Raw genomic sequence first — 14,705 nt, 5'->3', positions numbered from 1 at the left:
ACTAAACACTCCACCGGGAGCCAGCTGATATCGGCCCGGCCCCTCCAGTCCCTGCCTGCACTGCAAAGGCCCCTGGAGGAGCAGAGATATCCTGTGGCCACATGCAACAGAGTCTCTGTGTCCTTGAGTCACGGTGCAGAGAAAAGTCTCCTATTAGCTGACACAAGCTGCCACAGTCCAGTGTAGAAATTCTGTGAATTCATATTTTATAGTTATGCCGGTCATCAAATTTTCCGTCCTGGATTTATTCTGCATGTCAGCTGGAACTGGCTCTAGCCCCCCCCTATCCGCTCTCAAGGAATAAGCAGTACAGATAATGTATGGGTGGATTTATCCTGCACACTGGGGAGGCCTATTTAACAACCAAAACCAAATCTACAGGTTCTTAGTGGAACACCATCTCATCTAACTCTACTAATAGACTGAAAATATTGATAATGGCACTCAGTAGAGCACATATCTCCAACAAGGCCCAACAGTGCCCTTATATTTAATCAAGCCGCACCAAATTGCACACATTCATAGATATCAGACCTCTTTGAATGTCTGATTATATTCCTCAGAATCCCTGCGGGAAACTGACGACTCTGGTTTCACGACAAACATCCTTCATATCAAATTGGATACACTTCTAAAACAGTAAAAGATATGTCATAACTATTGTTACGTTCCTGCATTGACATTATCTCAGCCACTCATTGGCGACAGGTTTGTAGCTATTTGATACCAGGAAAAGAAAAAGACTAAAATATTTTTAAAGCACTAGATCCAGGTTTTGAATTGGATCCGCAGCAGAAAGGACAAACTCACTGATACCTACCCCCTACATATATATTAATATTTTCAGAATCACACATAATTCTCTGACAGGTCAATCAAGTGTTGCAAAATGCCTTATTAAATAAATCCCTGTATTCACCTCCTAACCTGACCAAAATCGAATGGGCTCTAACGAGACCCACACTGCATCCTTATAAGTTTGATATAAATCAGTTCAGTAGTATTTGAGTAATCCTGAAAACAAAATCTAAATGACAAAGAAGAAAACAGAACTTCCTTGGCAGAGGTGAATGTATCCAGTTTATTAGGTACACCGGTTTAATTCAAAAGTCCCTCCTTCGTGAAGGTTAAATGTTTACTTTGATGTGGAACAAGCAAAAGTAGTACATGTCATTTATATAATACAATAATATCATATTTAAATAAATAAACCTAAATGTTGACTTTTAGAATTATGCATGTTGTGTAATTTTTTGCAATGCGACATGTATATAGATACATTACCTCTGCCCGGTAGGTTAGGTTTTTGAATGTTCTTGTTTGTTAGTAAGCAGGATTACACAAAAACTTCTCTGTACTCTCTGTATTTTCTTTGTATATATAAGTCTATATACACATATTTATACATGTGTACACAAAAACTACTCTGTACTCTCTGTATATTCTTTGTATATATAAGCCTATATACACATATTTATACATGTGTACATGTTATAATTATTATTATTATATTACTGTTATTATTATATATACTGTTGCTGCCATTATTACTATATACTGCTATTATATTGGTATAATTACTATCATATATAAATATATATTATGTTATATGATATACTATATATACTGTACTATTTTTATATACTGTCTAACAATAACATTACCATCATATCATCAGTACTATTACCATCATCTTGCCACTGCACCTTATCTACCTATTTATCTTGTGTTTCTGTTTTTTATTCTTTCTACCTCAATATTTTTTATTGTGTTCTATTGTATTGTATTTTATTGTATTCAAATATACCGGCTGCTATGACGACTTAATTTCCCTTCGGGAATGAATAAAGTAATCTATCTATGTATCTATGTATCTATGTATGTATCTATGTATGTATGTATGTATGTATGTATGTATGTATGTATGTATGTATGTATCTATCTATCTATCTATCTATCTATCTATCTATCTATCTATCTATCTATCTATCTATCTATCTATCTATCTATCTATCTATCTATCTATCTATCTATCTATCTATCTATCTATCTATCTATCTATCTATCTATCTATCTATCTATCTATCTATCTATCTATCCATCGATCTATCTATCTATCTATTCATATGATTTCCATTGCTTCAAAATACCAGAGTAGGCGTTGTGACCCTATGGTTGTGACCAGTGGGCCCCTTCAGCCTGTGGGGGCCCCCCCGATCGATCTGCAGCTTTTATATTCGGAGCACGACCACTGGCCCCGCCCCCGTCGTCCGTTACGTCGTAGTCATGGAGAATGCGTCCCCCTCTCGTCCAATCAGAAGCGTCGCTGGGGCCATGTGTGTATTGTTTAAACTGCTCAAATCCCACGGAGTTTCAGGACCGGAGCAAAGTTCCGTCGACACTAGTGATGGCTGCCGCGGTGTCTGTGAGCGCAGCTGCCCGGGACCAGAGCCCGGACCCGGGACCCAGCTTCGCCCCTCGTCCGCTCACCGACCACCAGGACCCGGAGCCCGAGAGCTGGATGACCGGGGGGGACCACCACCGGCGAGGTCCCCCCGAAGCCGAGGCCGACGAGGAGGAGCCGCGGCCGGGACGCGAGTGTCAGCGGCGGGTGGACGAGGACCTGACGTCCCTGAGCCCGGAGGAGGTGCAGAGCCGCCTGGAGAGAACCCGCCGGGAGTTCTACAACCGGAGGAAGATCATCATCAAGAACCTGCCGTCCGACGTCAGCAACCAGGTGCGAGTTCCGAACCCAATAAACCCGAAACTAGTTCGTGTTCGTCGGGTGATTGATTGATTGACTGGGGGTCGCTCGGCTAGCGTTAGCCGTTAGCATAGCTGCGGTGCTGCCTGCCATGCTACACAAGTTAGCCCCGCTAGCCATTTAACTCGTTAGCAGCTTTTTTTTAAAACTTTATTTAAAACTTTTTTTTTTAAATCATCGACACAACACCAGGACTTGTCCACATGACACCGTTATACCACGATGTGTGTAAACCAGTGGGAGTGACTGGGCCGACACAGAGCTACAGGTGGTCAGATTTTTTATTTTATTTTATTATATTTTATTTTATTGTATTTTATTGTATTCAAATATACCGGCTGCTATGACGACTTAATTTCTCTTCGGCGATGAATAAAGTAATCTATATCTATCTATCTATAACTGTCAGTGATCTGTGGCCTGTGTGACCTGTCAGGCCCAGTTCACTGATGTGTGTGTCTGTGTGTGTCTGTTTGTGTTAGTGTGTGTTAGATTCCTTCCACACACAAGTCAACCTCCTGACACTCTTCCCAACCATACTGACTTTTTGTTACCAACACCCAGAGTCTCGTCTGTCGGTGAATCGCCATGAAGCCACAGATTTTTACTCATGATGCCACACTTTTTTTGGAACGTGCCTGACTCGTGGGGAGCGGTGGGCCTGCGGGCGGTACCATTGTTCACACAGAAGGGGGGGGGATGGGGGGCTGGTGGTGGTGGTGATGCAGGGGGATTGGGGGGATGGGGGGGGGGTTGGTTCGAGATGTGAGTTGCAATGTAACAAAAGGTGTTGAAGGCGTGTGGACAACACAAAAAAAAACACGTTTCAGAAAATGCTAGACAGCGTCACCATTTTGTTTGTGAATGGAATGGGCCAAAAGCAGCTCAGAGCAATTTCTCCTACAACAATGAGTTAGTTACCCCCCCCCCCCCTCTCTCTCACTCTCTCTCTCTCTCACTCCCCAACAGGTGCACTTGTTACTAGCTTCCCCATGTGGACATGAATTGGTTAATTATGTGACCAAGCAGAATGTGCAATTAAAAACAATTTAACAAATGTCAAGATCTAAATCTGGGTTTTCTGTTTTTTTTTTTTTTTTGAAGTCACTGATTTGATCAATTTGTTGTTTTTTTTTAAAGATGTAATCCCCGACTTTTCTCTTTTTTCCAGGAGGTCCACGAGCTGCTGTGCAACTACGACCTGAAGTACTGCTTCGTGGACAAATACAAGGGAACAGGTCGGTTTCACTGCCGTCGGGACCGGGTGGGAATCGGTGGAAGGATTGTGGCGTGTGATCTATATGCCAACATAAAACTGTTGGAAGTCACATATACTATATAATATAATTGGGCGGCTGTGGCTGAGGGGTAGAGCCATAGATACCATATATAAAGGCTAGATGTCTCGTTCGACGGAGCCGGACCTCCGCACATGGCGGCCATCTTGCTAGGGGGCATCTCGCTCACCCATAACATTGTGTTGGTAGTGGTAAATAACCATAACTTGCTCAATTTTCAACTGATTTTTAAACGATGTAGAGATGTAGTTATGACACTGCATAAATTATTCATTTGTTTTTTAGAAAATAACACAATTATTCATAAGTATGCAGTGTCTTATCTACATCGCTGACGTTTATAACAAACCAAACCGTTTAAAAATCGGTTGAAAATTGAGCAAGTTATGGTTATTTACCAACACAATGTTATGGGTGAGCGAGCTGGCCCCTAGCAAGATGGCCGCCATGTGCGGACGTTCGTCTCCGTTGGCCGGCAACGCGGCCGAGACATCTAGCCTTTATATATGATATCTATTGGTAGAGTGGTCGTCCTCCAACCTGAAGGTCGGCGGTTCGATTCCCCAGTCTGACCCATCTGCATGCCGAAGTGTCCTCGGGCAAGATGCTGAACCCTGAATGGCCCCCCCATAGAATAACACAGTGCTGAGAATAGATGCACTGTATGAATGTGTGTGTGAATGGGTGAATGTAAAACTGTACTGTAAAGCGCTTTGAGTGGTCATCAAGACTAGAAAAGCGCTATATAAATACAAAACCATTTACCATGATAAACTAACAAGCATGTACATGTAGTTAGTAAAAATATGTTTGGATATAATGGATGTGCTAATCCCCCAAAAATGTGCGTTTATAGCAATAGCTGCTGGCTTCAACTCAGATTGGTGTGTGACGTAAATCGTAAGGCAAGTTGTAATGTTCCAGCAAGCTATACCAGAGTTACATAGTGTAGTTCCAGTCCTTTAGACTAGAGGGCGCTGTGGCAATGACAGACACGTCACTCTCCTTATTGTAGATGTCTGTATCATTATAATTTGTTTTAAGCTGTTATAAAAACTACCTAGTATTCCCGAGGGTCAAGTTTTAAGATCTTCATGATTTGAGTTTGTATTGTGTTTGAGTGTGAATGGGTGAAGGTAAAACTGTACTGTAAAGCGCTTTGAGTGGTCATCATCAAGACTAGAAAAGCGCTATATAAATACAAAACCATTTACCATATACAATTTGGGTTATTAATATATCTAGAATGCGTTTACTATCTTCTTGATGAGGTAGCGTAGTGGAACTGGGGTTGTGAAAATATTCAGTCGTTCCTGACTTAATGAAAATTACAGTTCTGGCAGTTATTTTATAATGATCTTAGTGATGACGGATCAGTTTGTCATTATTAATTAAGTGGGAAAGCTGATGTAGCTGGAAGAACTGAATGTGTATAATGAAATGACAAACTGATCTTGTTTATGCCATATCATAAACGAGCTGCTTTTTTTTACATCATCGGTTTTAATGATAAAATTAGGGCTGGGCAAGTTAACTCGTTTTAATCGAGTTAACTCAAGTGATGAGTTAACTCGATTAATTATTTTATCTCGCATTAACTCAGGTTTGATTATTTATTGTTTTATTGTGAAAGTCAGGCTTTTATTTTGTGAAAGTCTGTTGCTGACTGCTGCAGAACAGGAAAAAAGAAAATAATTGGCGGATAAACAATCGAGTTAACTCATCACTTGAGTTAACTCGATTAAAACGAGTTAACTTGCCCAGCCCTAGATAAAATATTACACTTTAATGTATAACCTCAATTTCACATGAAGCAGCATTCTAAGGGGTTGTATTAAACCTGTCTGCTCTGCAATGCGTCTGTCACAGACCCTGTAGACAGGAAGTGCTGGTAACAAACTCATTTAGGTCTCCATGTGGCGTTTTAGGTGTAAAACACATTTTAATTTGTCATCCACTATGACAGCCATCGTAGATTCCATTAGGGAACTGTTGCAGCGACATCAAAGCTGGTGTGTGGTGACATTGTGCCAACTGAACTTTCTTTTGCCAGGAGAACCGGTGTCACCATCAAAGTTTGCTCCCTATCTGAAAATAGATCTTGTTGTTAATGCTGACTGAACAAATTTGACTCCCTCACACACCACACTGTGCTTATTATCTCTTCCTCTCTGTCACCCTCAGCGTTTGTGACTCTTCTCAATGGAGAACAGGCCCAGTGTGCCATCATCGAGTTCCACCAGCATGTGCTCCGGGACCGGGAGATCTCCGTGCAGCTGCAGCCGACAGATGCTCTGCTGTGCATCGCCAACCTGCCCCGGGCCTTCACCCAGCAGCAGTTTGAGGAGCTGGTGCGGCCCTTCGGGAACCTGGAGCGCTGCTTCCTGGTGTACAGCGCCACCACCGGGCATTCCAAGAGCTACGGCTTTGTGGAGTACATGAAGAAGGACTCGGCAGCCAGGGCCAAGTCCGAGCTGCTGGGGAAGCAGCTGGGCTCCCGCATGCTCTACGTCCACTGGACCGAGGTGGGCTCCCTCACCTACCCGCTGCTGCACTCCAAGTGTCTGTGCGTGGACCGCCTCCCCCCGAACCTGCTGACGGCCCAGGACCTCCGCAGCGCCCTGGCCGACACGCACGCGCCAGTCTTCTGCCAGGTCAAATTCACCACCACACACAAACTCACTGCCTCCACTCAAATTAAAATGCAGAAGATAGTAGGGGTGGGAATTGGCAAAAATGAGACGATTCAATAGTATTGCAATATTTGGGCCACGATTCAATAGTATTGCGATTCTGCGATGTATTGCCATACTGCAAGTATTGCGATTCAATTCTGCGATATATTGCTATTCATGTCCCCCATATTATTCAAAGGCATTACAAAAAATGAGGAAAATAAGACTGCTCAACTCCTTTATAATTATTTTCTGAATAGGAGACCTCTCACATGAACACTGAGCTCCCAGCACATAACTTACAATTATTTAAATACAATACAGTAACATAAAGCAGACATAATAGAGTAACATAAACCTGAGAATAATCATATAAATAAGAGTAACCTAGAGCTTCAATCAAATTGAGAAAAATAAACAAATGTGTACTACTAGAGTCCAGTCCAGTTGGCTGCAAGGTCATGACCCAAAATGTTAAATTCATTTGGGAATATTGGCATTTTTGTTCAGAAAAAATAGTTAGGCAACATGCTCAGATGTTAAAGTGCTCCTCCTTTTTTTTTTTATAAAATATTGCAATACTTTGTGCTACAGTATCGATATAATCGCGGGCGCAAAATATCGCGATACTGAACAGAATCGATTTTTCCCCCCCACCACTAGAAGATAGGCGATCCTGATTGCAAATTCCACCAAGAGTAGTAGATTTATAACCACTCAGGCTTCCACTTGATATTCGACTTGTTTAACCATCCCTACCTGTTCTGGTGGTGCAAGGTCACATTATTAAAAAACACTGAGGTTGACTGATGTGTTTCCGTGTGAATCACAGAGTTTTACATCTGCCCCTGACAGTGTATGAAATCATTTTAGGGATGAGTCATAGACGGCAGGAATCTTTTTTGCAATTATACTCCATATTTGAACTTTTGCTCTCTCTCACCTCTACCCCGGTTTTCACATGGTCGCTCTAAGTTTCTATAGCAATGAGCATAGCTGGTTTCTATGGTGATGACCTGACTCCCCCAGGTGGTGTCATTCAGCCGGCCTTTCTGGAATGAGAGAGGCTTGTCCTTTTTTTTTGCACGACAGGCATAGTGGCACTTTCTGCTGGTTCTATGGTTTTAAGGATTCCGGGAAAAACTGTGATGATTAAGCTTTAATGTGATGTTAAAGGAAAATAGTTCTTAATAGTGGTTTTGACAAACTAGAAGGGGCCTGGTTATAAAGTTGTGAAACCTGTTGGTGGTGATTCATGAGGCTCATAGTGATTGGTGAAGGTTCTAAAGAAACTCTACAGCTTTAGTCAGCATAATGGGGCCTATTTCAGTATAGAACACAAAAGTGATACGTTTTTCAGAATTGATCTGTAAGTAAGTAAGTTTTATTTATAGAGCACATTTAAATACAGCATAAACTGACCAAAGTGCTGTACAATGACAATAAAAGGCAAATAATACAATATAACAATACAAATTGACCATAAGTCCTAATATCCAATACAAAGTGCAATAACATTCAATAACAGGACACCCCACATAGACAAGAACAGGGGGTGAACAGTTAGGGGGAAAGGGAGCTGGAACTTTTGTTTAAGGAAAAAATAATGTGGATCCATTAAAGTTTGCCAAACTTTTTCAGAGCATCGAGTATTTATGGAAAGTTTAAAATAAAAGCTACATTTTCATAAAGTGGACATTTACATTTTCTCACTCTTGCATGTCAGGCTGGTATATTAGAACCTGTTACTTTATATTGTCAGCGAACAAAACTAATGATGTGGTCTTTTCAACATCACTTCATTGGTTGATTTAAGCAGTTGCTCTGTCCCGGGTGTTACGGGTCCCTGGGCTAATTGACTCTCTCAGATTGTTTTGACATTTTCTCTCCTCTCCGCAGTTGGCTCAGGGACAAGATGGAAGTTTTCGCCGGTTCGCAATTTTGGAGTTTGCCACTGCCGAGATGGCGGAAGAGGCACAGCGACTCTCTGACGTCAGGCTGCTCGGCGGGACACACATCCGGGTGTCCTTCTGTGCCCCCGGCCCTCCTGGAAGAAGCATGTTGGCTGCTCTGATTGCTGCCCAAACCATGGTACACAAGTCGTACTGAGACTGAATGCACATGTCCAAAGTTAATCATCCAGTTTGCCATCACATTGTCACTGCTAATACCCGTTTTCTGCCTCTCCCCTCCAAGGCTGTGAACCGGGGTAAAGGTCTCCTCCCTGATCCCACTGCCATGCAGATACTCACCGGCCTGAATAACCCAGCCACCCTCAAGATGCTGCTCAACCCTCTGTCACATGGCCACAAACAAGGTGAGTTATCACAAGCGCTTCATTAATGTTTAATTTTGAGAAACTCTTCTGGCGCTGTGGGTCCTTATTAGGGTTGCAAAATTCCGGGAATATTCAAAGTTGGAAACTTTCCATGGGAATATACGGGAATAAACTGGAAATGTTGTGGGTAATTTATACTAACTGTGTTTACCTTGTCATATACAGACATAAATATAAACATGTTGTTTTGTCATAGGCTGATTTGAGCCCTGAGGAAACTTTGGGCACTTGACTATATGCTTCTGCATCGTTGTGTCATTCTTAACATAGGTCTTTGCACAGTATTTGCAAATGTACACAGCCTTTCCTTCTACATTGGATGAGGTGAAATGTCTCCACACATGAGAGAGTGCACGTGGCATTGTTCTGTAGAATAAGATGAGAAAAAAGTTTGTAAAAAAACACTAATGCAATGCCAGAGATATAAATAGTTAGCCAAACAATTGGAATAGTCTGTAAAAATATTTTACAATTGATGGATAAATGAATGGAAATAGGCTCGATGAACAGATGAACAATCCTCAATCAGCATGCTAATATATTTCCCCAGTAATATCATGGAAACCTACCTGACTAGTCCTTCACTCTACAGCAGGCCTCAATAGCCCTGCTGTAGAGTGAAGCATGCTGGGAGTTATCTGTGCATGTGATGGAAGAATGCACAGTGGAGGGTTGAAATTTTGAATTTTGAACCCTCCGGAAATTTACCTGAAACTTTCCGCCCCTTTGGAACCCTAGTCCTTATGCTCTCTCTGTGTGCAGGCCTCCTTGGGGCCGCCCCCACGATGCCCCTGCTGGCCAACCCCGCCCTCTCCGCGGCCCTGCTCCAGCTGCTGCTCCAGAGCCAGGCCAAGGCTCAGCAGGTACGGCTGCTTCCTGCCTTCTCCCCTGGCATGTTCCTCTGAGCCGCTCAGCCTGTTTTTGATTCATCCTCTCCAACTCACACGCACTTTTGTACCCCTTCACTCTTTGCCTCTTTACCTTCAGCAAGCCTTTCTGGGAAATCATCTTCTTTGGGCTCAGGTGCTGCACAATAAAGAAAACCCCCTAGGGCCTTGTGTGAGTGACAATGGTGTTTGTGTTTGGCTATCGGTGTTTGTGAGGTGGTGGTGGTGGTGAAGCTAGATGGATCCTGGTCTTTTTATGTGACTGGTGATAGGCGACTCAGAGCCTCGGTGGGTACGCTCTCGCTCGCCTGGAAAGTGTGAAGCTTGTGTTTTTGTGTGCATGTGTGGGGTGTTCTCTTGAGTGGTGCAGAGTGATGTGGTAGGTGTACCGCAATTGTAAATACCCATTCTGTGAGAACATAATTTCATACGCGGTGAGTAAGCCGTGGTGCTGATGAGTGTGCTCGTGTAGCTTGGTAGTTTATTATTTTTTTTTTTCTCCACTGCTCGAGTGCTGTATCCACGCTGTGTGACCCTCTTGTGACACTGACCTCTGACCCCTCCTCTGGCCAACAGGCTGGACTCATCGGGGAGAATCCTCTGGCTGCTCTGCCCGGCCAGCAGGGAGTCCATCTGCTTGGAGACCTGCCCCAAGGTTTGGCCTCCGCCGACTCCAGTCGTAGCTCCTTAAGCCACAGACTGCATGTTTTATTTTTTTTTGCTTTGCTTATGATGCGAAACATCTGTTTGCACCACTGGCCTGTTAGTCATGCTTCTTGTTCTTTACATTGAACACGGGGGAATTAATAGATGAGGCTTAAAATGATGTGGTAGAAATCCCAACATCAGCATGTCTGAGATTGTATTTGTTTTTATTTGCAAGATTCGTTTTTTTTTTTTTGCTAATCTAATATGACAACCTAGAAGAGAGGAATATTGAAGATGATAACTGATCATTCCTCTCATTTCTCTGGCTGGTGTGGTCTCAGGTCTCGGTCTCCAGGCGGATCCTCTTAAGCCGATGCCACTTGGCAGAGGCCTCTCGAGGGATCAGGAGTCTCCCACAGCAGCATGTACCTTCCCCCAGACTTCCTCTCCCACCCTGCAGGGGATCTCTATGCCCATGATGGCTGGCATGATGGGGGCAGATGGCCTCACAGCACAAGGGGTGAGGTCCCAAGCCGTTTCCTCTATATGCCTTTCTGCCTCTCGTCCAGCTTCTTACTCGTATTTAATATCAGAAATTGGCACCGAAAACGAATCACCTCTCTTCTTTCTGTCAGATATCCATACTAGGAGATCCTCCCAAAGAAATGACGCATCCCCAGGGTGCCTTCCTCAGTGTCAACAGTGGTTTTCCATCAGGTGAGGTTCTTGTTTGCAGGGTGTGGTTGAGATTCCAACATACCAGTCTTTGTTTGTATCACCTTATTTATTCAGGGTGTGACATGTGTCTTCCCTCTCCTCATCCAGGAGGAAGCTGCAGACCTCATCCTTACAGGAAGAGGCCAACACTGAGCAATGTGTCCAACCAGCCGGCACACCAGAGCATACAGCCCAATTACAACCTGCGCTACCAGGATTCCTACAGCCCTGAATACCCTCCTTTACACCAGGTAACCAACAGCCTCCATTGCTCCGTCTGTGGAAAGACTACATCTCTTTTAACTTCTACTCTTATATTGGTTGATGCTACTTTAGTAGACAGCTTATAGTGATCTCTTGAATTTATAGTTTTGTGCACAGCCCGTTCAGTAGGCTATATGATGCGATTTAGCCTTATGCCCATCTGGCATTTCTCCCCAGGATCCTCTGGCCCACTTGTACGAGCAGCAGGAGAACCTCGACACCGGAGCCTTGGCAGGATTCGGACAGCAGGTAGTGTTTTTTTTATTCAACAAATTCAAGATGGTGCGAGCAAATGCTTAATGCTGTTAAATTATTTCCCCACTGGGCTCATAATCAAACAGTTGTGCTGATCTCATTTGATTTTTCTTTCCCGCAGGCTTCTCGTCTGCCTGAATACACCGAGCGATTTTCCCACTACGGTTACCCCCCCAACCCAGACCTGTCCTTGTACTACAGCTCAGGACCCGAGGACTCTAGTAACGGGAGCCTCCCCAGCACTCAGCTCAACAGGGTAAACCTAACGTTTTAGGCCTTTTAGACTTTCACTCTATCGATTACTCGTCAGTGCAAGAACAGCGAGTCAGCCCAGGAAAAGATGAAAAAAAAAGTGGAAGGTTGCATTCTAAGAATAACCCCATGTTTAATAATTAATGTGCTGAGAGTGCATGAGGTCACTGAAAGATGGTTGTGTGTCCTCAGGCGGTGGGAATGCCTCCTGTGAGTCACACTTCAAACTATCCCCCAGGCCTGGACCTTGCTGTGAAGGTAATTTAGACACTAATCCTTTTTTTTTAAAAATATATATATATCTCTACATTTTTGTCCACTTTTTCTTTAAATGAATCCACTTTGTTGTTTTGTTCCACTGTTGATTTTTTACGTTCTATTTTTTGCTGCATATTACAGACTCCCATTGGTAGCCACAAGCGTTTGTTCTCCCGGCTGATCCCGTCTCCAGAACCGAGCCCAGAGGGGGGGTACGTGGGCCAGCACTCCCAAGGCCTCGGTGGCCATTATGCGGACTCCTACCTAAAGCGGAAGCGTATACTTTAAATTCAGTTGAATACTTCATGCTTTACGGGTAGCCATTCAAAAGCTATAGAACACAATGGCATTTCCTCCAATTAACTTTGCAGTCTTTGGATTTGTCTCATGTGTACTCTTCTGAGTGACCCCTGGAGGGCGCTGAAGAGTGCGGCCTGTTGCTATCTGGACGCTCGTGTCTCTCCATGAGAATTCTTGGTTGGTTTCTTTTTTTTGTGTATATATATATATATGATTTTAGTGTGTTGGTAAATTAAGTTTTTACTTTTTTTTTTTTTTATTTGACTTTTAATTTTCTGTTGAACAACTTGTACAGTGAGAAAAAATGGTTAATTAGCTATTGAAGTCTTTTCTCTTCAGCATTTCTTTTTTTTTTTCGTTTTTATTCCTGTGTTGAGTGTGGTTTATGAGCAGAGCTACAGCTAGTTGGGCCAGTATAATTTTTTTAATGTTTAATAGCGCTAAAGGGAAGCTGTCCACACCATTAGGCAAAGGGACGCCCATTCAAGCTTTACTTCCGAGGCTCGTTAAGGAGCCTTCCTGTTTCCCTGTAAAAAGTTCAGTAGTTGGTTTCATGAGATGGTGTATTTGTGTTGTGGTGTTTGTTTTCTCCCTTCTTGTTCGTTCCACAGGTTTGTTTTATCATATGACTCTTCTGGAATCAGGCCTCGCTTCATCAGTTAACATTCAGCTTTCCATCCAGCTGCTGACAGCTGCATGTACCTGCCTGTGTTTTATTGAGGTGAAGCTTTTCTACCATTCTGGCATATTTTCCCCTCAAGCCTTAACTTTTTCCACGTCGTTTGTCTTTTTGATCCACACCCTCCAAACTTGTTTACGGGGTCTGTTCTCTACACTGGTTGTTTTCCTTGGTGCACTCGGAGGGCTCATGTCGCAACGCTAATCTGTTCTCTCCTGTAGAGGGTGCTGTTTACATGGTCTCCGGGAGTTGAATATTTTCTGTGTTTTTTACGTGAGTTGTTTGCTAAGTTAAATTTTGAATGTCTTTAAAAAGTCCACACACTTTATTTTGTTTTTTTTTTAGTGGTTGAGTTGGGTGGGGCAGTGAACATCTGCTGTGTGCCATCTCTCAAGCTGCCAGCGCTCAGTGAACACAGGCTCCTCAGCGAGTGTCCGGACTCAGACACATTATTTTCTAGACGATGACAGCTGGAATGATGGACGCAGCCGATGTTCAAGTATTCCCAGTAATGGTGCGAGTCGAGTCTGTCTGAGGATTTTCTAATGGAAGCTACTGGCAGGTGATGGGTCAGTGACATGACTGTCTTTGTTTTTCTTTCATTCTTTTTTTTTTTTTGTGAATAACTATCTGGGTGACAGTTTGATTGTGAAAACCCATTACCTCTGACTTCTGCTGGCAAACGCAGCTACACTTGAGCCTTACCAGTGTTTTCTCTGTGATCTCATCCTGCCCTGTGTTGGCTTCCATCTACATTTACCATTTCTGTGTTTATTTGCTGTGTAAATAGTTAAAGCGTGATCATTTCCCCTTCGCCCCCAAAAAGTTTCAAACTTTAGTTTTCTTGAATCTTACCTCCCTCCGGTCTGGTGTTCTGAATGAATTTGCTGCTCTTTGTTTTCTTTTTTGTTTTGTTTGCCTGTTTTGTTTTGAAAGCTGATGTGACCAAGAGTGGCGCCATAGCAGACTGCTCATGTAGCGTATGGACCAAGAGATGCAGCCGTACTGTTTGATCATCTTTCATTTCGATTGATTCGATTCTAACTGCTATCCTCTCATCTGTACCGCCATGGTTGTCTCTGTATGTGTATGTGTGTGAGACATGAGCAAGTAAATGTTATTTAAACTCATTGTTGTGAGCTCATCATTTAATACATTCAACATATCTGTATTTGACATGAAAATATTTCTGTTTTAACTTGTTTCTTGGGGCATGTGCAAATGTCTGGTCATCACTTTGCAAGAAAATAATTTGCTCTTAAAACGACTGCCTTAAGAGTCATTCACAAATTAATTTTTAACAGATCTGCTTAAATTGGTGCCTTTAGAGCACAAATTAAAACGCTCAATTTCATATTGCGAAATAACAG

At 43.0% G+C, this 14,705-nt stretch overlaps 1 protein-coding gene across 1 annotated transcript; it reads left to right on the top strand.

The window, feature by feature from the left end:
- Positions 1-2,407: 2,407 nt before the first annotated feature.
- On the top strand, positions 2,408-12,870 carry raver1 (ribonucleoprotein, PTB-binding 1). The gene is made up of 15 exons (XM_061090230.1): positions 2,408-2,737; positions 3,936-4,002; positions 6,247-6,716; positions 8,637-8,828; positions 8,934-9,054; positions 9,838-9,938; positions 10,063-10,134; positions 10,539-10,638; positions 10,952-11,130; positions 11,246-11,327; positions 11,436-11,578; positions 11,769-11,840; positions 11,968-12,102; positions 12,291-12,356; positions 12,498-12,870. Exons 1-15 carry the CDS (start codon positions 2,408-2,410, stop codon positions 12,642-12,644), a joined length of 2,277 nt encoding a protein of 758 aa, XP_060946213.1. The 3' UTR covers positions 12,645-12,870.
- The last annotated feature ends 1,835 nt before the right edge of the window (positions 12,871-14,705 follow it).

Source organism: Limanda limanda, chromosome 17 (genome assembly GCF_963576545.1).
Source record: "Limanda limanda chromosome 17, fLimLim1.1, whole genome shotgun sequence".
In the NCBI taxonomy this organism is placed as follows: Eukaryota; Metazoa; Chordata; class Actinopteri; order Pleuronectiformes; family Pleuronectidae; genus Limanda; species Limanda limanda.
The sequence above is the reverse complement of the archived record's forward strand: the minus strand, read 5'-3'. Positions and strand labels throughout refer to the sequence as shown.